General features: G+C 61.6%; 1 protein-coding gene across 1 annotated transcript; it reads right to left on the minus strand.

The window, feature by feature from the left end:
* On the minus strand, positions 1-24,849 carry UBE2L3 (ubiquitin conjugating enzyme E2 L3). Its single transcript, XM_052655000.1, has 4 exons — positions 24,799-24,849; positions 14,292-14,387; positions 3,081-3,267; positions 1-360 (listed from the first exon to the last, which is right to left on the minus strand). Exons 1-4 carry the CDS (start codon positions 24,823-24,825, stop codon positions 206-208), a joined length of 465 nt encoding a protein of 154 aa, XP_052510960.1. The 5' UTR covers positions 24,826-24,849; the 3' UTR covers positions 1-205.
* Positions 24,850-26,880: the final 2,031 nt, after the last annotated feature.

The raw sequence follows: 26,880 nt of genomic DNA on the forward strand, positions 1-26,880 counted from the left end.
TAGAACATCTTAAATTTTTAATCCTTTCTTTACAGGTTACCTAGACCACTTCTGATTAAGAAAACTGTAGAAAGTTAGTAACTGCCACAAGCAGACGCCAGGCGGTGGCACGTGTCAATTTTCCACAGAGTCCTGCTTTGCGGGGTGTCTCAATGCACTGCTCGGGGCCTCTGCTCACACTCGCTGGAATCCATCGCGGCAGATTTTAGTCCACAGGCCGCTTTTCCCCATATTTCTTTGTAAATTCTTCAGCGTTCTTACAGAATTTTTTACGGTCCTTAGAGTATTCTTCAGCTAGGTCAGCGCGGAGCGGGTGCTCCGGCTGGGGGTCATTCACCAGCGCTATGAGGGACTGGATGACTGCCAAGAGAAGGACAGGGCACCGCGCGTTAGGGGCTCCCACCCGGCACCAGAGCGCCTCCCAGGCCGAGCAGAGGCACTCAGCCACCAGCACTTCACCCAGCGCTCCCCCACGCTGAGGAGAGACCGCCCGAGGAGAGCGGCCAGCGCCATGGCAGGGCTGAGCGCGCTGCCCAGCCTCCTCTCCTCCTCCAGGAAGCCTTCCTGTCGGACATCCTGGGGAGCCCAGTCCCAGCCACCCCCACTACCCGCTCTCACACGGGGAAGCCGCTCCAGGGCAGTGTGCCTGGCACTGTGCCTGGTTCGGGATGCATGGCAGGCCTGCCCTTGTGAATGGTACGCCCCCCCCCACCCCCCCGGAAGAGCCCTAGGAGCTCCTGAGCGGCTGAGAAAGGGCCCTCTGACTGCCGATCTGACTGCCGGGAGGCTTCGGCCCCCAGCAGCACTGGGTGTCCACTCCAGAGGCGGAGGCCCCTCATGGCTCAGGGTGGCCCCCACAACACTCCCTCGACGGTAGGCAATACCTGACAGGACCTCACCGGGGGCCCAGGGGAACCACACACTGAACGTGGGAACCTGACTCTCCTGTCCCCGCGCCCGACGGGATCAGTCTCCCTCACCACCCAGCGCAGCCCGCACTCTGCTGCAGGCGCGTGCCAGAGCCAGACTCTCTGCGGAGGAAGCCTGCTCTTCTATCCCTTTATCTGGAGACACTGCTGCCAGCTCCTGCCACCTTTCTGTGTGACTCAGGCCTGCCTTGCTTCTGGGTTTTTCTCCCGTCTTTGCTCTATTTCTAACGCTTCTTTACTTTCACCATGCCAAAAACTGAACTCTCTAAAAACTGGAGACCGTAGTTGCTTTCAGCATATTCACAAAACCATGCAGACCACTGTCTTCCTCACGAAGGCCTCCGTCGCGCCCACAAGCACAGCCCTCTCAGTGGTCCCGTCCTGGCCCCCCAGCACCCCCCCACAATGGATCTCCTTTCCAGGCACCCTCCCTCCGCCGCCTCTCATCGCCTGCAGCCGTCAGCTTTCTGCTACAGGGCTGCTGGGACCGCTGCGGTACAGTGACTGCAAGTGGCCAGCTGAGCCCAGACAGCCCACAGCATGGGAGTGATAACGTGCAGTCGCCTTGAGCCACGAGGTTCAGAGACACTGCGTAACAGGGCAGTCACAGGGACAGAGACGTGGGGACACACTACTGAGGCGGCGAGGAGGAGGGCAGGGCCACGCCAGGACCGTCGGGGGAGAAGCCCTGCCTCCCACCGCAGAGCAGCGCTCCCGCCTGCCGCAGCGCGGAGAGCAGCGCTGTGGAGGACAGCGGCGTTTCCTTCACACCCTAACGCAACAAGTAGAAAAGAACGCAACGTCTCCTCAGTTACCCGGCTGTCTGAAATAAACACCCACAACCTGGACGAGAGCACCAAGACCTCCTCTACAAACAGGCCCCTGTCTGCCACGGCCGACCAGAGCGGCCTGTCCCGGGCAGGGCACACAGCAGGGCACCGGCCCTGGGTGCCAGGTGAGGAAGGAGACCGGAAGCTCTCTGTGGTCCGGCCACCTGAGCAAACGCAGCTGCCGGAGTCCGCCAAGAGCTGAGTCTGTGCAGGAAAAGCCAGGCCCGTCCTCCCACGAGGACACGGACCTCGTCTGTACAGAGGTCAGCGTGCGCAGACCGAGTGCCGAGTCCCCTGGGGATGCCTCCCTTGGCTCTGCCCTGCCGCTCAGCTGTGGGCGCCTGGTGGGAGCCTTTCGCAGGGACCTCGTCCAGCGAGCTCTGCTCTGGGAAAGCCTTCTAAGCCCATCTTCCAATGGTCCCACTGGAAAATGATCAGTCACCAGAAAAAATGCACGCGCCTGCAGCCTGCCAACTTCCAGACTCATCCACTCTCTCTAATCTGAGACCGCATAAGTGGCTCAGGCAGTCACTCTTAAGAGCCACCAAAATTACGAGGTGAGGACTGTAAAACAAAAGTACAGAATGAAGAACAAACACCAGGGACCCCCGCGCCCCAGCGGGCGGGAGCCCGGCCCCCTGTAGCCCAGCAGGCGGGAGCCTGCCCACCCATGCAGGGGGCACAGGCGCGATCGCTGGCCCAAGAAGACCCCACGGGCCATGGGGCCACGAAGCCCGCGCGCCTCAGCTGCGGGGCGCACGCTCCAGGGCCGAGCTCTGCAGAGAAGAGGCCACCGCACTGGAGGAAGCCCGCACGCAGCAGTGCAGACCCAGCACCGACTGATGAGACAGAAGGAAGCTAAACACGGACTCAAATAGAGAGCCGTCACTCGCAGGGGACAAAAGGGGGGTGGCCACAATCCCGAACAAGTGCCTTCCCAGAAACTTGGGCATGTGTGGGCACCGGCCCCGAGGCACACAGAGCTCGGGCCTGCTGAGGGCAGCGAGCGCTTCCACGTGGGCACACACCTCAAGCCAGGCCAGGCCCTCCCACCACGCCCCTCGAGCCCCAGTGTCTGCGGCCTGCCCTGCGCCTCCGGCTACGCCCTCTCTTCAGGCCACGAGCCCCCCGCACCCTCCCTTCCGCCTCCCAGCCTGAGCCCACGTGTGACCTGCGGGCTGGCGCTGAGTGGAGGCAGGTCACGCCGGGGGACGGCAGGAGGCAGCAGCCTCCGGGGACGTGGGGTCGGCGCTGCAGGCCTCTCTGAGCTCCGAGCCCCCGGCGTCAGCAGGCCCTGGTGGCCAAGGGGCGGACGCCTTACCTTGGTCGGTCTTGGTTGCTGGCTTCCAGTTCTCGGCACTGATCACCGGCAGGCACACCTGCCCCTTCTCGTCGATGTTGGGGTGGTAGATCTTCGTTTTGAACGTGATCTTCGGCGGTTTGAAGGGGTACTCTGCTGGGAAGTTGATTTCGATCCTGAAGGCCCCCTTATCATAGGGGGGGTTGTCCTGCAGAGGAAGGAGACCAGCGTGAGCCAGCCGCTGAGACAGGATGGCTCCAAGGGTTTCACCTTGGAAACACTTCATCTGATTCAAGAGGTTACGTCAACTGAGGCTTCATCACCACCAGGGAAATGATAATTAGTATTCTTAGAGCAGGGTGCCTGAGATGGACACCCTGGCCTCTCTACATTTTTTAAAAAATACTTTATTTTTTTCAGTAGCTGTAGCTTTACCGCGAAACTGAGAGGAAGATACAGAATTCTTCCACACACACACACAGCCTCCCCAAGTACCAACACCCCCACGTTACGAGTGAGTGGCTGACACACCCTCACCCACAGCCCACACCCTGCGGACGGCCTGTCACGGCGCTGGGTGCTATAGGCAGCCTTGGGCCCTCTGCCTGGAACCACACGGCATGGAGCCTTTTCAGACTGGCTCCTTTCAGTAATGTGCGTTTAAGGTTCTTCCACGGCTTGCCAGAGCACTTCTTTTTGGTGCTCAGTTTTATTCCATTCCCCTTCATGGATCACAGCCCTGTCGCGGCGAAAGGGCTCGAGTAACTCAATGACGCTGAGCCATGCCACGCAGGGCCACAGGGGACAGACGGGTCACAGTGAAGAGTTCTGATGAAAGGTGGTCCACAGAAGGAGGAGGGGATGGCAACCCGCTCCAGTGTTCCTGTCTGGAGAACACCACGGACAGTGTGAAAAGGCAAGAAGATAAGGCACTGGAAGATGTGCTCCCCAGGTTGGAAGGTGTCCAATATGCTTCTGCGGAGGCCAGTGACTAACAGCTCCAGAAAGAAGGAAGTGCGGGGCCAAAGCGGGAACGGCACGCAGCTGTGGACGTGTCTGGCGGTGACGGTGCACTCTGATGCCGTCAAGAACAAATACTGCGTAAGAACGTGGGATGTCACGTCCGTGAACCAAGGTAAGCTGGATGGGGTAAAGCAGGAGATGGCAAGACTGAATGTTAACATCTCAGGAATCAGTGAACTCAAGTGGATGGGATGGGCAAATTTAATTCAGATGACCATTATATCCACTACTACTGTGGGTAAGAATCCCATAGAAGAAATGGAATAGCCCTCCTAGTCAACATCAGTCCGAAACACAGTACTTGGGTGCAATCTCAAAAATGACAGAATGATCTTGGCTTGTTTCTAAGGCACACCATTCATTATCACAGTAATCCAAGTCTATGCCCCAACCCCTGAGGCTGAAGAAACGGAAATTAAACAGTTCTATCAAGACCTACAAGACCTTTTAGAACCAACACCAAAAAAAGATGTCCTTTTCATCATGGGGGATTGGAATGCAATAATAGGAACTCAAGAGATACTCAGAAGGAGACTCTTGAGAGTGCCTTGGACTGCAAGGAGATCCAACCAGTCCATCCTAAAGGAAATCAACCCTGAATATTCACTGGAAGGACTGATGCTTAAGCTGAAACTCCAATGCTTTGGCCACCTGATGCGAAGAGCTGACTCATTCAAAAAGACCCTGATGCTGGAAAAGATTGAAGGCAAGAGGAGAAGGGGACGACAGAGGATGAGATGGTTGGATGGCATCACTGGCTCAACGGACGTGGATTTGAGCAAACCGGGGGGCAGCAGAGGAGAGAAGCCTGGCGTGCTGCAGTCCATGGAGTTGCAGAGTCGGACACGACTCAGCGAGTGAACAGCAACAATCACTCCACCGTCTGGACGCACACCAGTCAGCACGCTCGTGGTCGAGGGACCGCAAGCCTGGGCACGCTCAAACGGAGGGTCACAACTGCTCTCTAGGACCCAGCCTCCAGAGCTACTAACGCAGGGAAACGCATGTCTTTGGGAGAGAGCGTGGGGAGGGCGGGCTCAGACTTCCTGCATGCGCACGCTATTCCACTGGCATCACCCCTCACCCTGCCGTGGCGCCCAGCTCCCACTGCTGGCCGGCAGGCACTGCTGCTCCGGGACCAGCACCGCTCTCCCGTGAGGTCGGGGTCAAGGTCACCAGCCGTGTTCTCAAGGCAGGAGAAGCGTTCTCTGTTAGTCTGGGTGATATCTGAGCGCAGGGACCCAAGGCGTCCCCAGAACCAGCCTCGCATTTGCTAATGGGACAGCTAACCTATCCATTTCTCAACACCAGTGTTCATGTTATTCTTTTGAACGTGGCCAAGAATGTCCTCCGTCAAACACTGGTTTAACGTACCTGGAACACAAGGACTCCAGAACCAGGCTGGAGTCTGTTCCACAGAAGAGAAAAGAGCGCCAGCCGCCAGCCGCCAGCCACAGCGTGCGGGGGCGAAGCGGGCGGGCGCCCGAGGGCCCCACGGCGGCTCGCAGGAGGAGCCCCGCGCGCCGTCAGCACGTGGGAACGAAACGGCTGCTCGTCCCGAGAGAGACAGGCTGACCACACGGCTCTCAAAAACGAGACTGCAGGCGCGTAAGAGCCCAGGTTAAAGTGGGTGCGGCACATGGACAGGTAACTCGCCAAAACAGACGCAGAGGCGGCCAACAGGCGCAGGGAGAGAGGCTCCTCGTTCCCTCAGGAAAAAGCCCACGGAAACCGCAGCAAGAGGGCCTCCCGGGCCCGGCGCTGCCACTGGGCACCCAACGCAGGCGGCGCGACCCCCGCTCGGGGAGCTGGGAGCCCACGTTCTGTGTGGCAAGGCCAGAAAATACACAAAACCAAACCAAAACCCACAACGAGACACCACTTCACACCTACTAGGAGGGCTGTGAACGAGACAGACAACAGCAAGCCGTAGTCAGCAGGCGGAGAGAACGGAACGCTTACGTGCAGCTGTGGGGGTGTCGACGGAACGGCCCCTGTGAAAGCAGCCTGCACCCATCAGAGCAGCAGACACCGGCAGCACAGGGCCCTGCAGCCCCACCCCAGGCCAGCAGCCTGGAGAAACGAAGCACACGCCCCCAGGAAACCCCACGCGCGCTCACCGTGACCTCACCCGCGACGGCCAGACAGCGGCGACAAGCAAGTGCCTCTTGGGCGGGCGACGGGCGAGCGGGCGCTGGCGCGGCCGTCACAGCAGGGCCACGCGGCACGTGCGGTGGGGTCTGGACACAGGCCCCAGCAGGGAGGAGCCAGACACGAGCGGCCGCGTGGCAGAGAAAGCACGAGCGCACAGCAGCAGGAGAGAGCACAGGCGGCGCGGTGCCCGGGGCTGGGCGGTGCCAGCGGGACGCTCCTGAGGCAGCGAAGCCCGATCTGCCCTGCGGCGGAGGAGGCGCACCGCAGGCCACTGACCCGCACACGGTAAACGGGCGAGACGCGTGGCCTCTGCCTCTCGGTGAAACCGCGGGAGACGAAGCAGGCTGACTCAGGAGCAGGGCTCCCGCGGAGGGCAGGGCTGTCGCTCCTGGAGAGCCTGGGAAGTGCCCGAGGTCATCCCACGGACAGAGGTGGCTGCTGGCATCTCGTGAACGAGAGAAAGAGACCACGCTGCACAGACAGCCCGCCCGCACACGCTGCAGAGCCGGAGGCCCGCCAGCCCACACGCGGCACACCCGGGCCAGGCACAGGCAGCGCGGGGGCAGACAGGGCTCCCTGCGGAACCACCATCGGCCGAGGCGCCGGCCCCCTGCCAGCCACAGAGTGGACGCCAGCCCGGGAGAGCTGCGTGGCGGGCGGCCCAGTCGCGGGCGGCGACCCCATGCCGCCACCAGCCCCGCTTTGCTTCCGTCCACGTGGCTCCCCCACCGCGAGCTAGGGCCGCATCCTGACTGGTCCACACACGTTCCGTCCAATACGGTGGCCACCAGCCCAGTGACCACTGTGTACTTGAAACAGGACTCCCCTGAACGGAGGTGCAGTGTGAGCACAGAATACCAGCTGGGAGTCAGCCTCTGTGCAAAGCAAGAACGCAGACTGCCCCGTTGATGGCTGTGTACGCTGTCTCCACGGAGAAGACTCAGCCACTTGCCAACGCCTGCGTCACCGCCTGAGCTCCGCGTCCCCTCAGATCAGACCCTAATAAACGTGAAGTGCTTCAATTGTCCCCGAACCACCCCCACCCACGAAAACCTGTCTTCCACCAACCCCGGCGCCAAAAAGGTTGGAGACCGCCACAGTTCAGTATTTGGCAGCTCTGGCCAGGGCACTCAGGCGAGAAAAGGAAATAGAGCATCCCCACTGGAGAGGGAGAAATGGAGCTGCCTTGGTCCGGACCCGGCCTGACTGCACACACTGAAAACACTGGAGATGGCTCACACACAGACTGTCAGAAACGAAAGCAACACGCATTTCTGCCCATGAACAGCAATCGACAGGGAACCCAAAAGGGAAATAGCAGACAGTCCCATTCATGCTTGCCACTGGGAGATGAAGACGCCAAGGCATGCTCGAGCAAGGAGGCTGCAACTCAATGCTGGTGCCCCCGGCCCCGCGGACGCCCTCACCCACAGCGTGCCCGGAGTGAAGAGGTGACTAAGGTTCAACCGCGTCACGGAGTGGAGTCCTGGGCTGACAACATCCGTGTCCTAAACGGAGAGAGCTCCTGGGCCTTCCCTGGAGGTCCAGAGGTTGGGACCCAGTGCTTTCACTGCTGAGGGCGCGGGTTCAATCCCTGGTCCTGCAGGCGACGTGGTCAAAAGGGAAAAAAAAGAGAGAGCGCGCGCGCGCACCCTTGCTCTCCCGCCAAGCGCTGAGACAAGGAAACGTGAGGACACCACACCTGGCAGCCCTTCCCCGGGACGTCTGGCCTCTGGAGCTGTGAGGAATCTGAACTCTGGGGTTTTGTGTGGCCCAGCCTATGGTTTCGTTTTTACATCCTGAGCTGAAACACACAGAGGTGTGAAGCTTGTACACTGGAGATTACGAAGCACTGCTGAAAGAAAACCTAATTAAATGGAAAAACGTCCTGGGTTCACAGACTACAAGACTCACTGCAGGTGATGGCACTATTGCCATCCATAATAATAAATAAGAACAGTGAAGCGATCTGAAAATCCACTACGATCCCTCGCAAAACCTCAATTCCTTTTTTTGTCCCCAATTGGAAGAACCCTTCCTGAAATTCAAACAGGACCTCGAGGTGCGTTACTGAACCAAACCTGGTCTGCGTGCCGGCAGTCTGCTGACACGGGGTCACGGAAGGGACACACAGGAGCCACGCAGGCCGTCAGGGCAGCACCGGCTCACAGCGCAGGAGAGCGCACTGGCAAACCCGGGGGGCCCAGGCTACGCGACCGGCTCGGGCAGGGTCCTCTGCTGGTGAAGGTGAGGTGACGGTGCGGTTCCAAGGGTTAAGGCCCGATCCTTAGGCGCCAGCAGGCCTGGAGGCTGCCTGCTCACGGCCACCGAGTAGCTCATGCCTTCCACTGGGGGTTTTAGGATCTGAAAAGCAACTCAGGCAGCGTGCCTCAGACACGCACAGCTGGGGCTTCAGGGAAGACGAGAGCAGTCACGGAGGGGGCCCTGTTGGCAAGGCCCCACAGGGTCCTGCCCCGGCACTCAGGAGCCTTCACCCACCAAAACCATCCTCAGAAAGATAACACTGGAGAACTCACACCTCCAGATTTCAAAACCTCACTACAAAGCTACAGTAACCGAAACAGTGTCGTCCTGGCGTAAGGACAGACGGCCCAACCGACAGAGCCGAGTCCAGAAGTGAGCCTCGTGAGCGCGCACCATCGCTTTCCTGCTTCTGCTGGGTTCAGTTCCTCCACAGCCTGTGTCAGTTTCTGCTGCACAGTAAAGTGAGTCAGTGGCACGGGCACGTATACCAGCTTTTCCCACGATCCTTTCCCCATCTAGGTTATCACACAGGACTGACTGGCTCCCTGTACTATATCGTAGGTCCTTATTGGTGATCTAGGTCTATTAATTTTTGACAAGGATGCCAAGATCATTCAGTGGGAAAGAGCAGTCGTTTCGACAAATAGTCCTAAAAAAAACTAGATATCCACATACAGAAAGGATGAAGTTGGACCTTTATCCCTACACCATTTAAAAACAAAAAGGACCAATGACCTAAGTTCAAGAGTTAAGACTGTACGGACTCTCAGAAGAGAACAAAAGCCAGACCTGCGTGACCCTGGGTTTGGCAACAGCTTCTTGAGTATGACACAGGCAGCGAAGAAAGACAGAAGCAGCGGCCTCCACGAACGTCAGGCGCTTTGTGCACCGAAGGGCACGACCGAGAGGCAGAGAACACGACCAACTGCATGGCAGGGAGTGTCTGCAAACTGCAAGCCTGATGAGGGTTTACCAGGAAGAACTGCTACAGCTGGAGGACAAGGAGACCAAGGGCCCAACTCAAAACGTGCAGCAGCTTTATTCAGAACTGCCACACTCTGGAAGCAATCAGAATGTCCTTCAGGGGTGAACGGATAAACAAACTGTGTGCATTCACACAACGGAATATTATTTGGTACTAAAAAGAAACGGACTATCCAAATACACGCACAGATCTCAACCGCACATCACTCAGTGAGAGACGACAACCTGAGGAGCTGCTGTGCAAGTCCAACTGGTCACAGCGGGCGGACGAGGGGGACGGCTCAGAGCAGGGCGCCAGCGGCAGCCCGGAGCCGGGGGTGCGGGAGAAGGGCCGGGGCAGTGAGACTGCTCTGTGCGACGCTCCCACGGCCGGCACGCTGTGCACGTGCACAGGACGTGAAGCTGAGCGGGACGCACGCGTACGGTGCCCTTCAGGTGACCGTGGTGTGCTGATGCACGGTCCTCGGGTGCGGCTGCGGGGTGCTAGCTGATGTCTAGAATGGTCGCAACAGAACTGCCCTGAGACGCTGCTGCTGCCTCCGAGTTGCTTCAGTCGTGTCCGACTCTGAGACGGCAGCCCACCAGGCTCCCCGTCCCTGGGATTCTCCAGGCAAGAACACTGGAGCAGGTTGCCATTTCCTTCTCCAATGCAAGAAAGTGAAAAGTGAAAGTGAAGTCGCTCAGTCATGTCCGACTCCTAGCGACCCCATGGTCTGCAGGCTACCAGGCTCCCCCGTCCATGGGATTTGCCAGGCAAGAGCACTGGAGTGGGGTGCCATCACCTTCTCCATCCATGAGATGCTAGCTGACTCCTACTAGAATGGTGGTAAGATAAAAAAAAATGGGGGTGGGGTGGGGCAGATAACTGTGGACAAGGGAGGGGGGTCACTGTGTATAAGGGGGGGAAAAGGTCAGTTTTCATTCCAATCCCAAAGAAAGGCAATGCCAAAAAATGCTCAAACTACCGCACAATTGCACTCATCTCACATGCTAGTAAAGTAATGCTCAAAATTCTCCTAGCCAGGCTTCAGCAATACATGAACTATGAACTTCCTGATGTTCAAGCTGGTTTTAGAAAGGGAGAGGAACCAGAGATCAAATTGCCAACATCCGCTGGATCATGGAAAAAGCAAGAGAGTTTCAGAAAAACATCTATCTCTGCTTTATTGACTATGCCAAAGCCTTTGACTGTGTGGATCACAATAAACTGTGGAAAATTCTGAAAGAGATGGGAATACCAGACCACCTGACCTGCCTCTTGAGAAATCTGTATGCAGGTCAGGAAGAAACAGAACTGGACATGGAACAACAGACTGGTTCCAAACAGGAAAAGGAGTATGTCAAGGCTGTATACTGTCACCCTGCTTATTTAACTTCTATGCAGAGTACATCATGAGAAATGCTGGACTGGAAGAAGCACAAGCTGAAATCAAGACTGCCGGGAGAAATATCAATAACCTCAGATATGCAGATGACACCACCCTTACGGCAGAAAGTGAAGAGGAACTAAAAAGCCTCTTGATGAAAGTGAAAGAGGAGAGTGAAAAAGTTGGCTTCAAGCTCAACATTCAGAAAACGAAGATCATGGCATCCGGTCCCATCACTTCATGGGAAATAGATGGGGAAACAGTGGAAACAGTGTCAGACTTTATTTTGGGGGGCTCCAAAATCACTGCAGATGGTGACTGCAGCCATGAAATTAAAAGACGCTTACTCCTTGGAAGAAAATTTATGACCAACCTAGATAGTATATTCAAAAGCAGAGACATTACCTTGCCAACAAAGGTCCGTCTAGTCAAGGCTATGGTTTTTCCTGTGGTCATGAATGGATGTGAGAGTTGGACTGTGAAGAAGGCTGAGCGCCGAAGAACTGATGCTTTTGAACTGTGGTGTTGGAGGAGACTCTTGAGAGTCCCTTGGACTGCAAGGAGATCCAACCAGTCCATTCTAAAGGAGATCAGCCCTGGGATTTCGTTGGAAGGAATGATGCTGAAGCTGAAACTCCAATACTTTGGCCACCTCATGCGAAGAGTTGACTCACTGGAAGACTCTGATGCTGGGAGGGATTGGGGGCAGGAGAAGGGGACGACCGAGAATGAGATGGCTGGATGGCATCACTGACTCGGTGGACGTGAGTCTGAGTGAACTCCAGGAGATGGTGATGGACAGGGAGGCCTGGCGTGCTGGGATTCACGGGGTCGCAGAGTCGGACACGCCTGAGCGGCTGAGCTGAGCTGAGCTGTGTCTAAGCGGGGGATAACTGGGTAAGGACAGGATGGGGAAGCACTGGAAACCCTGGGCTCTGGTGGTGGGGCTGTGAGATCGTGCAGCCACCGTGGAAATCGTGTGGCAGCTCCTCAAAGAGTTAAACCCAGAGCCACCACGTGATCCAGCCACTCCACATATTTCCCCAAAGCCCTGAAGACCAGGACTCAAGCAGACACCTGCACACCAGCGCTCAGAGCAGCATGACCACAACGGACAAAGAGGCAAACAGGCCCCCTGCCACCAGCGGATGGACGGACACACACGAGGCTCGGTGCGCGCGCGGCAGAAGCTCATTCATCCTGAGAGTGATGTTCTTGCAGAGAGCAGGTGAGTCTTCAAAACATTCTGCCAAGTGAGATAAGCCAGGTAAAAAAGCAAAAGTTTCCACAACTCATTCATGTCAACTATCAAATTCACAGACACAGAAAGCACGTTGGAGAGCACCAGGGCTGGGGGTGAAGAGCGCAGCGCTACCAGCTCACGGCTGCAGAGTTTATTTCAGTGTGCGCTCTGGAAACACAGCAATGATGGCTGCGCAACAGCCTGACTGTAACTAAGGTCACTGAATTGCACAGTTACAAAAAGACTAAGCTGACAAACCATGCTACATAAATTTTACCACAATAAAAAAACTGATGAAGCAAAATTTACTGATTTCTTAAAAGAGAAACTTTAAGCACTTCCCTGGTGGTCTAGTGGTTAAGATCCTGCCCGCCAGTGCAGGAGACGTGGGCTCCGTCCCTGGTGCAGGGAGACCCACCTGCCGCAGAGCGACTAAGCTCCCGCCCCACAGCTGCCCTGCTGGCTCGGCGGTCAGGAGCTTGCCTGCCAAGGAGCAGACGAGGGTTCGATCCTTGGGTTGGGAAGATTCCTGGAGAAGGCAACGGCGACCCGCTCCAGTATCCTAGCCCAGGACACCCATGGACAGAGGAGCCCAGGGTGAGCAGCAAGGCAGCGGCCGGCCGTGCCTCGGTGTCTGGGTGCAGCTGCTCCAGGGGGGAAGGCCAGACCACCAGGATCCCACCAGCCACCCCACCAGTCACTCAACGAGGGGTCAACCCCCACCGCCCGGCTCTGCCAGCACGGCCCTGGGGATGCCTGCTGGACCAGCACTGACGCTCGGAGCTGCCGCCGAGCTCCTGGGGCAGAAGGCCCAGCCTGGCCACTCAAATCCTCCCCGTCCACCGCCGGCACTTTTTACAAGGCCCACACCTTAGCCGATGCCTGACCCTATCAGCAGAAGGCAAACCCCACGACCCGGGCGGCGGCGGCCACCTTATACCTGGTGCCCGACGGGGCCCCGGGGCGGGCGGGGCTGGGTGCAGGCAGGCTGGCGGATGCCAGTCTACCGCTGTCAGCGCCACCCAGCGTCTCTCTCCTTGGCTTCCAGATGACCACAGAGATACACGCCACATCCCGAGTGCTGTGTGAGCTCCAGGCACCTTTACAGAGGCATGGCCTGCAGCCAGGGTCAAGGGGGCGGCGTCTCTGGGCAGCGAGCTCCCTGCTCAGCTCTGGCAGAGCGGCCCCTCTGCCCGCAAGGAGAGATTTCAGGCGCAGGAGGTGGGGGTGGGGGCAGGAAGAACAGGAAGGCTGGGGGCACTGGTCCGAGGGTCCCAGGTCAGAGCCCACTGGGGACACGGAAGGCACACCACGTCCCAGCAAGGCCATCTCCAGCACGGAGGCTGAACAGAGGCCGAGACTCGACCCCCACGTCCAGCAAGAGCCCGGGACCCGAGGCTGGAAGAGGCAGGGCCGGCACATGCCTGCTCAGTGGCTCAGCCGTGTCCGGCTCTCGTGACCCCATGGACTGCAGCCCGCCAGGCTCCTCTGTCCGTGGAATTTCCCAGGCAAGAATACTGGAGTGGGCTGGCATTCCCTTCCCCAGGGGATCTTCCCGACCCAGGGATCGCACCCGCGTCTCCTGCACTGCCAGGCAGGTACTTTTCACTGCTGAGCTACTGGGGAACAGAAGCAGGGCCCCCGAGACACAAAACAGCCTGAGAGGAAGGCGAGAGGCTGGACAGGACTGAGGGCCTCGGGGCTGCGGCCGGATGCCTCCGGCGGGCGCTGCGGGCAGCCAGGGTCCCCGCCCGAGTCCTCGCGGGACGCGCCTCTGCAGGGGGCGTTAGGAAAGGCTGCAGAAAGAGGGGCCGCTGAACCCCGAGGGCAAGGAGGCCGCAGGACGCCACGGTGCAGAGACCACGAGGTGCAGAGACGGCCAGGCGACCAGGAGCTGGGCGCTGGGCAGAGCCGGGGCAGGGGCCCGGGACACCAGGAGGGACGCAAGGCAGGGGCAGAGGCAGCAGGAGGCGCAGGGTGGGGGCGGCCGGGGAGGAGGCCGCGACACGGGCGCACAGAGGCCCAGAGCCGGACGGGAGCACCGAGAGGACAGGACGGACCCGCCGGGGCCCCCGAGAGGAGGCCGCCGCACTGGGTGTGTGGTCTGGACACACGGCCTTTCCGGGCCTGGGAGGCGCCCGCCAGCCCTGCGCCCACCCCGCCCGGGGCTGCTGGAGGGGAGGCGCCAGTACTCACGGGGACAATGAGCCCTTGCCACGTCAGCAGATTAGCCTCGTCGACCTGGATGTTACGGAAGTTCTTCATCCCGCACTTGCGGATTTCTTCAAGCTCCTGTTGGTTGACAAAGCACAGAGGGATGTCAAACGGGGGAAGGCACTGCGGGTTAGCCCCTCCTGACTTCCTCAGACCAGACTGAGCACCAACGCCACCTTGAGGCGTTGCAGAGCCCGCCTGGACCACCCTGGGCTGGGAGACACCCCGGAGTAGCAGCCCCGACCCACGCCCCAGCCCAAGACGCCCCACCTCGGTGAAGCCCAGCCCGGGGGGCACCCCCTCCCTGCGGTCTGCCCCCGAGCAGCGGGGGACAGGGCAGGCACAGACCCAGACTACGCTGCCCGCGTGCTCAGGTGAGGGGCGGGACGAGGCGCCGACGAGCCCGGGGCGCTGCCACCCTCGGCGGGGCTGCGGCTTCTCTGCACAGGGCACGCAGCTGGGGCGCCAGGGCCCAGGCGCGGCGCGAGCAGCTCCCCGAGCCCGCAAGGGCAGGGAGGGGCTGTGGTCATGCAGACACGCCCCATCCCAGCAACCGCAGGGTCCTGTCCCGTCTCTGGCTGAGAGCCAGCTGGCACCTGGTTCTCCCCGGGGCGCTGGCCTGACGGCCCCTGCCACTTCTCGATGGCTAGGGCAACCGACAGGCGTTACTGCCCGAGGCGGCCACCGCCCACCCGCGTCCCGCCAGCCCCGACCCGGCTCACGTCCACCACAGAGCAGCCTTCTCTGGAAGCCTGCAGCCAGGCCTGCCTCCTCCGTGGGGCCCATGGCCCTGGAAGCCCCACCGAGCCAGCACCGCTCCTCAGCATCCACATGCCCACTGAACGGCTGGGGCACAGGGTGCCCTGGGGATCCGTGGCAGGACAGGGGAAGAAGCCAGTGTCAGGGGTCTCGGCCAGTGGCGGGGGGCAGGAGGGGTGCCCGGTGCAGTCAGGATGACCAGGACGGCGTGTCATGTGAACACACAGAAGCTGCAGCGGGGACCCCGAGGGACCACATGACCTGCCAGCTGGTCCTCGATTCACAGGAAAGGCTCCCTGGGGCCCAGGGCCTGGGCAGCCTCAGGGGGGAAGGGACTCTCCCCAGCACCCCGCTCTCCACACGAAGCTCCAGACTCATGACCCGAGGGGGAGCAGGGCCGGGGAGCCCTTTCTGTGCGCTCAGCTTCTGCTCCTGCTCAAGACACTTGAGTTAGAGCCTCACTGAGGAACAGGAGACGCCACGTCCCTTAAGGGTGCATCCTAGCAAGCGGAACAAAAATTTTAAACCAAACGAGGGACTTCCCTGGCTGCTGAGTTGTTAAGACGCTGCACTTTCACCGCCAAGGGCCTAGGTTCGATCCCTGCTCAGAGAGCGAAGATCCCACTAGCCACATGGCCAAAAAACCAGAAGACAATGGAGAGAAACGGCAACAGAGGATGGACTCGATAAATTTTTAAATGATCTGCACGTGTGCTTCACGGCTTCAGAAATCCACACGCTGACCACGTGAGGTGCGGGAGATAAACACAAGCAGGCGCGCGTGGGACTCCAGCGCCGCACGGCCGTGAACTAGCCCCCTGCGCGAGGAGCAGGACAGGCAGGCCGCCGGCGCCCAGCGCGGGCAGCGAGACACGGGCGCGGGACGGGCACCCCCGCCCTGGCCCAGGGGGAGGCGACAGGCCGTGCCCGCAGGGCCGGCCTCGGGAAAGCGGAGCGCACCTCTGGGTGAACCCCAGCCACCTCGCTGTCACGTCAGGCTCAGCAAAGACGGAGGCACGCGCCTTTGCATCATTCTAACCAACGAGAAGTGGGCACCAGGCAGAAGTGAGAGATAAGGAGAAAGACCAGCCAGCAGGCCAGGCCCGCCCCGTCACCTCCAGGGAACGCAGCCAGCCCGGGGCTTTCTCAACAGGGCGGCGGCCGTGCCCTGCCCACCAGAGGCCCGGCCCCTGCTGCTGAGACCCACAGACACGCTCGCGCCGCCGCGCTCGCAAAAAGCCCAGAATTGCACAAGACCGCAGCGCAGACGAGAAGTGTCTGTCCCGGAAGGCCAGTCACAACTCCACCCAGGACCAGCCGAGGCCAGCTCAAGGCGCCAGAGGAGAGACGGGGTTGCCTCAAGGCCTGCATCCCCCAGAGCGGTCGCGCCCCGTCACTGAGGGCAGGGAACGGGGAGTGAGTGACAGGCAAGAGGCCAAGGCAGCTCCCAGCCGGGGCCGCCCACGGCGCAGGAGCAGGGCCCCGCGAAGGAGAGCTGGGGGCGAGCAGAGCGCAGGGGCATGGGGCTGATGGCTGCGCCCACCAAGCTCTGCTTCGGCCCTGCTGGGAGCGGAGCGGCCACGGCCAGCTGCTGAGAGGCCCCCGGAGGAGCTGGGGACGCCAGCCCAGGGGCAGGGGCTTCCCCGGCAGGAGGGCAGAGCACTGCGCCCCACGGGGCCCCAAGGGGACCGCTGCCCGGCGGAGTCTCTGTGCTGACCACCTCTGCCCCAGCCCCCCGCCCCCGCCGAGAGGTGTGCGACACGCCCGGCCAGGCACACGGCTCACCGCCTCCCTGATCGTCCTCACACGGGACGCCCTGCCAGGGGACCACCCCGGCTTCCCACAGGGAAGGGCCCAAGGCCCAGACCACCACAGGCCCTTCCAGCGCTGGAAGCGAGCTCCCTGAGCAGAGGCCTCGCCCGGCGGGCAGCACGCAGCACGCCAGGCCCTGAGCCCGCCCGTGGAGGGTGCACGCCAGCCCCCAGCCACCCCCCAATACTGCTGTACACGGACAGCGTCGTGACTCGGCGGGCGGCCGCTTCCACACGCTGCCCGAGCAGCGCCTGCCCCGTCGTGTCTGGAGATGGCAGGGCCCTGTGGGGGCTGTTCCACTCCCCTCTCAACCGTGCCCCCATGCCTCGCAAGTTCCAAGCGTGTCCAGACACCAGCACACACACACTGTTCCATGTAACAGAACATGGACACAACACGTGTTGGTGTCGAGAGTTCTGGTGAGCCTTCACCCAGACCCCAGGAGCCTTAAATGAGAAATGCAGGCGTTTACGGTTGTCACGCGGAGCTTTCCCGAGTGACCCGATCCAATTCCAAAGACGACACAGGAAGGGGGCCCTGCCCACAGCACGTTGCACTCCCCTCCCGGGCACCCCAACGAGGGCAGAGAAGGTGGGACGCCAGGCAGGATGCGCACCTCTGCGCGGGGGGGCTCACGTCCACCCACCCCTGCCCCCCGAGAAGAGCAGCGTCCGGAGCCTCTCGACCCTGTGGAGGCAGGGGGGCAGGCGGCTGGGGAGGCCAAGCCACAGACAGACCTCACGCAGGACAAGGCCGGGATGAGAGCCTGCGCCAGTCGCCGGCCTGCGGATGGCCCATCACAGAGCTGTGGGTGAGGGTGACGGGGGTCCCCCTGCCCCCGTCAGGATCGCGGGGGGCTGGCAGCCCTGGAAAAGCACCTTCCAGGATTCACAAGAGACTCGAGTTCCAAGACAACAAAAGCAGGGACACAAGGGGCCTGAGCCGTCCCTGTGCGGCAGGGCGCCCGTCAAGGGACGGCTGTGCCAGCAACATTCCGAGGCCCCTGCTGTCCAGGCCAAAGGAAACCGGCAGGCAGAGCCTGACGTTCGAGGGAAAGGCACAGCAGGCCTGTCCACACCAGCCAGCAACGCGCGGGACGGCCATCATCCGGGAGGGCTCCCCACCTCTGCTGGACGGCGTCGGGGGGGACCGACTCTGACAGAAAGGCACTTTCCCAGCTCGCACGCGACTGGAGGCAATGACACCCCACTGAGACCCTAACGTAACTCAGCGCACTGGGAAGCCAGTGCAAGGGCCTCAGAGCCCCAGAACGGGAGCCTCTGATTTCAGGAACTGCTCGCCGAGGGGGCAGGACCACGCCCCGGTGAGCGGATGGCACCGTGCCAGCTACGGCACACTCAGTTACCGCCACAAACACCACACTCAGCACTGGTCCGGACTCTGGGAGCTGGTTCCGCCAACCCTCTGGAGAAATCAGCACCCTGGAGCTCAGGCAGGACACGGACGAGCCGGAGGCAGACGGAGAGCTGAACCGGGTCCAGCGCTGGACCACCACGCGCTGAGCAGGGAGCAGACGGGATGGGGCGGGGGCGCTGGGGAGGCTCAGGCGGCCCCAGGACTCGCGTCTGTCTCACCTGCGCGGCGGCAGGCCTGGCGCCCCAGGACGGGACAGGCTGTGAAGCGCACGGCGGGTCACCTGGAAGGCGCTCTCCTACGCGGAGCTTCCCCACAACTGCCACGGCCGGGTGGGGTGTGCAGACACCTACCAGCTGTCTCAGGACCGGCTCAGGGGCCGTCGGACGCCAGCCCAAGAGAGTGTGGGTGCCCCCACGCGCCCGGGCTGCCCGCGCGAGTGCCAGCTCCGGCCGCACGCACCCACTGGGCAGGGCTGTCCCATAGCGTCTCAGTCCCTTGCCAGGAGTGAGAAGCAGCGGCAAGGCCTGGCAAGACGAGGGAGCACGGAGGCCTCCAACCAGACACAGGCCGAGAGCGGTTCAACGCATGCCCTACCGCCCCCGACCCAGATGAAGCCTCCCCTCTGTCCCACCCGTCCTCAGGAGCCCAGGGCACAGCACGGGCAGCGGGAAACCCGCAGGGCAGGGGGGCTCGACTAGCTCCGCCCATGAGCACTGGCCCGTGGGTGCTGGCCAGGCCTTGGCCTCCCACCTGCTGGGGCCCTGCAGCTCTGGAGGCTGGAGATGGTGGCCAGGACTGGGGAGACCAGAAGCTCAGGGTCCTTGCCAGGACCGCCCACCCAGCTCAGCGGCCTCACTGACCCTCACACCCAGGGCAGGAAGAGAGAACACGCAGGTGAGTCCGAGAGGCCCGTTCTGAACCGAGAGCTGCGTAAGCCCGCTGCAAACAGGAAACATCTTCAAACAGAGACGATCGCACGACCGTCTCAGGAAACCTCTCACTAACCCAGCCCTAACGGACAGGTGACTCCAAGAGACGGGAGGGCGGGTGTGCGGGAAGGGGGTCGGCCTGTCTTCTGGGCCCCGACCCACGGCCCCAGGGGCAGCACCCCCCTCCACACACCGCCCCCCCAGGCCATGGTCTTCGTGCCCACGCTGACACCCACGTGAGAACGCGCCGGGCGCACCTCTGAGACCTCGCTGTTCAGTAACTCACTGTATCTTCACACAGGTGACGTTGCCAGTGCCCAGAGCGGTCCAGCAACTTGCCTGGGCTCTCTGAGCTGAGACGCGGCGGCCCGGGACACGCTCCAGAACCAAACTCGGGGCCGCCCTGCAGCATCCTCCGCTCAGCAGCTCGGCCCTGAACGAGCCCCATATCTCCCCTCTTGGGGCCGAGGGTGGGGCTCACCGGAGCCCTAGGAGGACCAGGCCAGGCAGGACACACGAGCAGACGAAGCGCTCGCCAACAAGCGCCCGCTTCTGGGCGTGGCACCGGGGCTGGCAGGCCCTCAGCTGAAAGGCACGTCATCTCTGCCACCCTTCCTGAGGCCCACCCTCGCAGGGCTGTGATAGGAGCTGGCTCCACCAGCAGCCCAGCCAGCGGAGGCAGGGGGTGGGGGGCTCCGACCAAGGGTCACCCCGGCCAGTGCCCTGCACAGGTCGTCCCTCACGCCTAGGGAGGGGGCCGTGCAAGGTCAGCGGCATGAGCCCGGGCTCCTCCGTTTGCTCTGAAGGACAGACGCTCCTAACCGCCAGCGGCTGCACCGCCAGCGGCCAGCGCCCTGCTTGGAGCCAGGGCCAGAGCAAGCTCGAGCCTCCTGCCGCCAGAGGGGTCCCGCCCTGCTCCCCAACCCTCAGCAGGCAGGCATCCGGGATCTCTGCTCTAGGCTGGGCCATCCCCCTCCTCCAGCTCCAGAGGGCACAGCCTAGAGGGGGACCCCCCCTACCCCGCGGAGCTCAGCCTCTGAGGACCAGGAGTCACCCCGGTGCAGAGACCAGCTGCGCTGGCCGTGAGCTCACGGGCCCCGGGAGTCCAAGTCGGGCGGCAGGGACGGTGGGCTGCGGAGCCCAGCCTGGGAGGAACAAGCCAGGAGCGGGTGCAGCTCCGGGGAGCGGCGAGTGCGTCTCTCCGTGTGTTGCCACTCACAGATGGCGTGGGACCAAGGCGGCGGGGGAGGGACACAAAGGACCCACTGAGCGACCCCGAGCAGGCGTCCGCCACGGCCGGGGCCGCTCGCTCGTGGGGCACAGCGGCAGGCCGCGGAGAAGCCCGGCAGGGAAGGGACACAAAACCCCGCTTCAGCAGCAGCTGGCAAGGGGCTCCTCGCGGGGGGAAGGGGCAAGGTGGGGGCCTCAGGTCCTCCCTTGGCACCGGGGCAGACAAGCGCCCATTAACTAAGGGTGGGCGGGCCAGGGCGCGGGGGTGCAGAGCAGGGCAGGCAGGAGGTGGCCCACAAGCCACTGCATGGAGACCACCCTCTCGAGGCGGGGGAGGAGCAGGGTGGGGGACGACAGACAGAGTCCAGGCCCGCGAGGATGGCGTCGGGGTTCTCCAAGCTTCAATTCCCAAGTTGCTGCTGTGTCAAAGACGAGAGAAGCGCCTCTTGAACGCTTAGTGATCCCAGAGTGAGCACACTCCCCAGTGGCCTGGCATAACGGAACGGAAACCAAGCCTCTTAATTTAGCACCCTAGAGGTACGCGCGCCTCGAGACAGGGGTCTTTGTTCTCGTGTGCCCCCCAGGAAAAGGCCCCAGGGCCGCAGTGATGCGCACCCTCTCTCCCTGCGGGCCCGTCCCGGCCTCTCAGTGGAGGAACGTCCACAGAGAGGATCATGAAGGCCGGCTGCAACCGCCCCGGCTCACTGCCAGGCACAAATCCAGGGCAGAAAACGCCGCTCTTCCCTCGAGTCCTGCAACCCAGGGGTTCGGAACACGAGACTGGCACGACACCTTCGGGAAAATGCCCCTCGCACACTCCCCCCACCCCGAACGCAGCAAGCTCGGGGAAGAGCGCCCAAGTTCACTGCTCAGCACTGTTCCAGGGCCCGCACTGTCCGCGACCCCCACCCGCTCCCACGTGATTACGGGCGGAACCCCTCATCACGACAGTTACTAGCGGGGCCGCCCCTCTTTCAAATCTACACATTTCCCCCACTGGGAAAAGCCCTTCTGGGAAGACACCCAGCTGGAGGGCCCGTGGGGCAGACGTGTGCTGCGCTTGAGAGGCTGAAAAGGCAGACTGCCACCAGCTCCCCTCAGCCACACCTCCAGGTTTCACTTTTGTAGCCATTTCCCCTCCTGACTGAAGCAGTGGTTACAATCTGGCAGCTGCCATCAATAAGGAATCAGCTGCTTGCAGATTAAAAAGTGTTTAATGTTTTATTGACAGTGTAATTCTTAAAAAGGGTCCTGAAAAAAGGGCCAATCCTTTCGGCAACTGCTTTCTAAACTAAAGCCTTGATCATGCTCGCTTTGCCTAAAATAACTTCTTGGCCTGACATACGCAAGTCACTCTACTTTTAATGATGCATTTTACACTATTTGCAGACAGTCCGCTGTGACAAAGAAACCTCTGACTCCAAGCGTCTCAGAAAATGGTCTCTGAGGAAACCTGAGGCTCTTAAAGCATAATCCATTTGACTATTCAACACCTGTTTACTTTTCACCACCGGAAATCCCTTTCATTATCCAAGCTGTGTATTGATTGACCTGATTCGGTACTTTTTTTTTTTTTCAACCAGGCTGAAACACTGACTCAGAGTCAACGATTAGCATCTTGCAAGGAGCACCTGCTACTGAACTGAAAGCACCTCCAGCCACTAGTCAAGAACCCAGCGTGCTTCTCTGCACTCCGTGGAGTAAGAAGGGAGACTGCGGGGAGGGGCACGGAACCTGGGATTCGGAGCCAGGGAGACGCAGCTTCTCTCCCTGGACAGCCAGCTAAGCTTCACAACTACCTCACTACTAAAATGACGACGACGACACGCTAACTTTACGAGTTACTGAAAAAATAAGGAAAAACGTCCGTAAATGACCTAGCGTTCAGGAAGGACTGTGGAAACGTTACGTATTTCCTCTTTCCTAAGCTCTATCTTACAATGCAAACATTACTGGAAAACCGTCTAACTCCCCTCTCAGACCCCTGGGAGCCCCAAACTGGGTCAGCTAGCCTAGACTAAGGGATACGAGGATGAATTAGGTCAAGATCCCTGCCCTTGAGGAACTCAGAACTCAGCAGGAAAGGCAAGTCTAACACAACTCTGCCTGTGACAAGCACTCAGAGAGAAATCCACAAAAAGTGCTGTGGTCACACAGACAAGGAAACTACTCCTTCTGAGAGGGGATGGTGGTGAGGCCTCAGGGTTGAACCCAGGACTTCCCTGGAAGGGAGGCCAGGCAAGGGGAAGGCTGCCTTTCTCAGGGAGAGGACGCCTAAGGGCCGGGGGCTGTGGAGTCAGACTGGGCAGATCACAGCTCACTCCTTCCCCAGCTAGGACACGAGAGCAAGCCAGAGACTCCCTGCATCCCATTCTCTCACCTAAAAACTGGGAATAACGGGAGGGTTACACACAAGCGTGAAAGTGAAGCAGACAGTGAAGTCGATCAGTCGTGTCCGACTCTTTGCGACCCCTTGGACTGCAGCCTACCAGGCTCCTCCGTCCATGGGATTCTCCAGGCAAGAATACTGGAGTGGGTTGCCATTTCCTTCTCCAGGGGATCTTCCCGACCCAGGGATGGAACCCAGGTCTCCTGCATTGGAGGCAGACGCTTTAACCTCTGAGCCACAAGTGAAGCAGAGAGCAGCGCAAAGTCAAAGCTAAGCAGACAGGCAGCCATGGTGATGAGGCGCAAGAGTGGCGGGGAAACCAAGGTCCTACTGTGGAGCACAGGGGACTCTGCGCCATGTGACCTGGCAGCCTGCACGGGAGGGAGTCTGGGGAAGGAAAGACACACATGTATGCATCAGGGAATCCACCTGAAACTATCACAACACTGTTAATCACCCACGTGTGCCAGTCATGTCCGACTCTCTGTGACCCCATGGACTGGCGCCTACCAGGGCTCCTCTGTCCACGGAATTTTCCAGGCAAGAGTACTGGAGTGGGTCACCATTTCACCCTCCAGGGGATCTTCCCAACCCAGGGATGGAACCTGAGCCTCTTGCACTGGCAAGAGGATACTCCCATTTAAAAAAAAAAAAAAAAAAAAGAGTGGTGGGGAATCAAGAAGCAGGGGGTGTGGCCGAAGGGACTGCTTTTCCAGAAGCCTCAGGGCCTGGCATGGGGGGAAGCCAGGATTAACTTCCCAGGACAATAAAATCACAGGGGTCAGGATTGGAAGGGGTTGGAGTGAAAGGATTAACTATGTGCTTTAGGAAGAAAAAGAACTTCGGTGGCCCAGAGGGCAAGTCAGAGAAGGTGAGAACTCAGAGGGGCATCGTGAGAAGTGAGGCCGTGATTCAAAGTCATCCCAGTAAGAGCAGAGATGCAGGCACCAACGTCAAGACGCCTTTCCAGAAAATTAACATCCGAAAGGCGTCAAGGAGCGCTAGCCTTTGGGGGGAGTAGTGCAGGGAAATAACCCAGTATCGGTCCTCCCATCCGGAAGACTGTGCGGACGGCTGGGTCGCGGACAAGAGAAGGGAAAACAAGGCTGGATCCGCTGACCGTCCTTTTAAGCCCGCTTCCAATCGAGTCTTGGCAAGTTCAACGTCGTCTCTAGCCCTTAGTGGACAAAAGGAAGGAAACGCTCCCGAGGAGCCAGGGCCCGGGGCGGGGGGCTGGGACAGCCAAGCTCCGCGCGTCCGGCTCTCCGCAGCACGGCTCTGACCGGGAGGAGCCCCAGCCCTCCACGGTCGCTCAGGAAGCCGGCTCCCGGGCCCTGCTCGTTTCCGGCCCGGTGGAGGCAGCACCTCCACCGGCAGGGCTCCCCGAGGCGAGCTCGGGCTCCAGGGAGGGCGGGGGGAAACGGCCGGCAGGCGCGCTCCAGAGAGGCCTAGGCCCGCCCGGTGGGGCACGGCCGGTGGTTCCGCACCCGGGCGGCCGGCGAGACAGAGTCGCGGGTTATTTTTGTAAACTTTGGCCGGGTCCGACTCCCACCGCCATCCCCGCCCCCAAGACGCCGCACCTGGCTCCAGCAGGGCCGGGGGCGCCGGGGCCGAGGGCCGCGGGCGCGGGGGCCGAGGGCCGGGCGGCGCGGGCAGACCCGGCCTAACTTTCGCCCCCCGCGCCGCGCCCGGCGCGCCGCGGCCCCCGGGCCCGCCGCTCGGGCGCCCCGGGCGCCGCCGCCTCAGCCCGGGGGCCGCCGCGCGGAGGGAGGGCCGGCGGAGCCGGGCGGGGCGGCGCGGCCTGGCGCTCCCGCCCGGCGCCGAGGCCTAGCGGCCCCGTTAGCCCCCCTCGGCTCGCGGCCCGCGGCGGCGGCCCCACGCGGGGCGGGGGGCGGCGGGCGGCGCGCCGGGGGGCCCGGGCGGCCGCGGGAGGCCCGGCCGCCGCCGCCGCTCGCCCGGCCGCCCGCCGCCGGCGCCGGAGAACGGCCTTTACCTTCATCAGCCTCCTGCTGGCCGCCATCTTGGCTCTGGTGCTGCTGCTGGCCCAGAATGCATCGCGGCGGCCGGCGCCGGGGCCCCCGCACTTCCTGGAGCGGGGGCGGGGCGGCGGCGGCGCGCGCGCGGCCGCGGCGCCCGCTGTGCGCGGGCACGGCGCGGGCGCGCGCGGGGACGCACGGGCGCGCGCGGGGACCCAGCCCGCCGCGCCCCTCCCCCGCCCCGCGGGTGCCGGGGGCGGCGGCGCTAGGAGGCGCGGGGGAATCAGGCCCTGGCACACAGTGGGTGCCCAGCGGTCCTGGCCGCGGGAGGTGTGCAGAAGGACCGGGATTCTTTCAGACACCGCTCAGCGCCTATGCGGTGGGGAAGGGGTTGTGCAGGACCTGCTTCCCACGGGGGCGGGTGGGGCAGGATCCTCGCTGAGCAAACAACGTTAAGTAACACTCTTAGGAAACAGACAGAAGTGGAGGCCAAGCGTTTACCCCCAAGGTAGTGCGGCCAGCGAGGAGCAGAGCCCGACTCTGTCCCAGGCTGGGTGCCGGCCCCACCCCTCCCCGCCAAGCCACGCAGGGACCCGAAGGGTGGAAAGGAGCGGCGCTGAGGTCGGAAGGGCGACCCCTGGGTGTAAGGAGAGTTTTCTGGCTGGAGGACGGAGGATGCGGTAGGGACGGGGAAGGAGGGGAGTCGTCCAGGCCAAGGTGATGGCCATTGGGACCCCCGGCGGCAGTGCAGGCCAAGCCCAGGGTGCGCCGCAGATCACGGAGGCCTGGGAAGGCGCTCTTCTCCACGCTAAGAGCAGTGGGTGTCTCACGAGCAGAGGAAAAGGGCCCTGGAGGTGGACAGGTCCTGAGAGCCCCGGCTTCACACCGGGAGGGAGAAGGGAGAAAGGAGAAAGCAGAGCCTTTGCCTCCCCCAGGGCTGGTGCATGGTGGGCGCTCCTGCACATTTCACTAGCGTGGGACTTCCCTGTGGTCCAGTGGGTAAGCCTCTGCGCTCCACTGCAGGTCGGATGGGTTGGATCCTGGTTGGAGAACCGAGATCCCGTGTGCGGCGACTAAGAGGTCGTATGCCGGGAGGAAGATGGTAGATGCCGTGGTGGGCTGCGACTAAGACCAGGGCAGTCAAACGCAGAAACGCTTCTTAAAAAGAGCGACCCCTTCCTCCTCTCCTTCCTCACCACACCCTGGGGAGGCAGCCGGGGAAAGTGACAGGGGCGTTGGGGGGTTTGGTGAGGCGTACAGGCTCAGACAGGGGACTGGGGAGGTGCCCGCGGTCTGGGCCCGGTCTCTGCCCACGTTGCCTCGCTCCTTCCCTGGCCCAACGCCGTCTTATCCGCCGGGCAAGTGCCAGTCAGCCCGCAGCACAAGCCGTGCCCCCCTGCTTGTCGAGCCTGACCGCCTGCAGTGGGCGGGCTCCCACCGGTGTCCACACGAGAGCCTGCCTCTGACACCCGCAAACACCCTCTGAGGTCGCAACTCTTGCAGCCCCACTGACCGAGGGAGAAACTGAGGCTCAAGGGGTCAGTCAAGCTGTCATCAGCCCCCTAGTCACCAAAGGGGTCCCGTCCAAGTCAGCTGCCGGACTGCGAGGGGTGGACGAGGTCTGGGAAACACGGTCAAGCCAAAGGGCCCCCCTTTCCCTCCCTTCCCCCTCCCTCCATCCCCACCTTCCTTCCTTCCATCCATCCACCATCCTGCCTTCGCAAACGCCACTGCAGGATCTCTGTGCTTAGTGAGTAAGGAGACTAACTTGGCACCTGCCCCCACCCTCTGCCTGGACCAGGCAGGGTGCTCAGCCAACATTTGATGAGGGCGAGTGCCGAATCTCTGGACTGCAGGTTCTGCCAGGTGTCCGTGGGGGGGGGGGTGGTGGTGGACCAGGCCTCCTCGGGCTTCTGGCTGCACAGGAAGACGGTGGCTGGGAGGGGCCCAGAGCAGAGAGGGATGCAGATGCCGAAGACGGAGGATGGGTCTGTCCTGGCAACAGTGGGAGCTAAAAGTCAAGACGCTGCTGCTGATGGCCGCGGGGTCCTCAGGAGACAGCGGCTTGGGTATCCCAGTGATGCCCAGGCGGTCAGAGC

This window comes from Budorcas taxicolor, chromosome 17 (genome assembly GCF_023091745.1).
Source record: "Budorcas taxicolor isolate Tak-1 chromosome 17, Takin1.1, whole genome shotgun sequence".
In the NCBI taxonomy this organism is placed as follows: Eukaryota; Metazoa; Chordata; class Mammalia; order Artiodactyla; family Bovidae; genus Budorcas; species Budorcas taxicolor.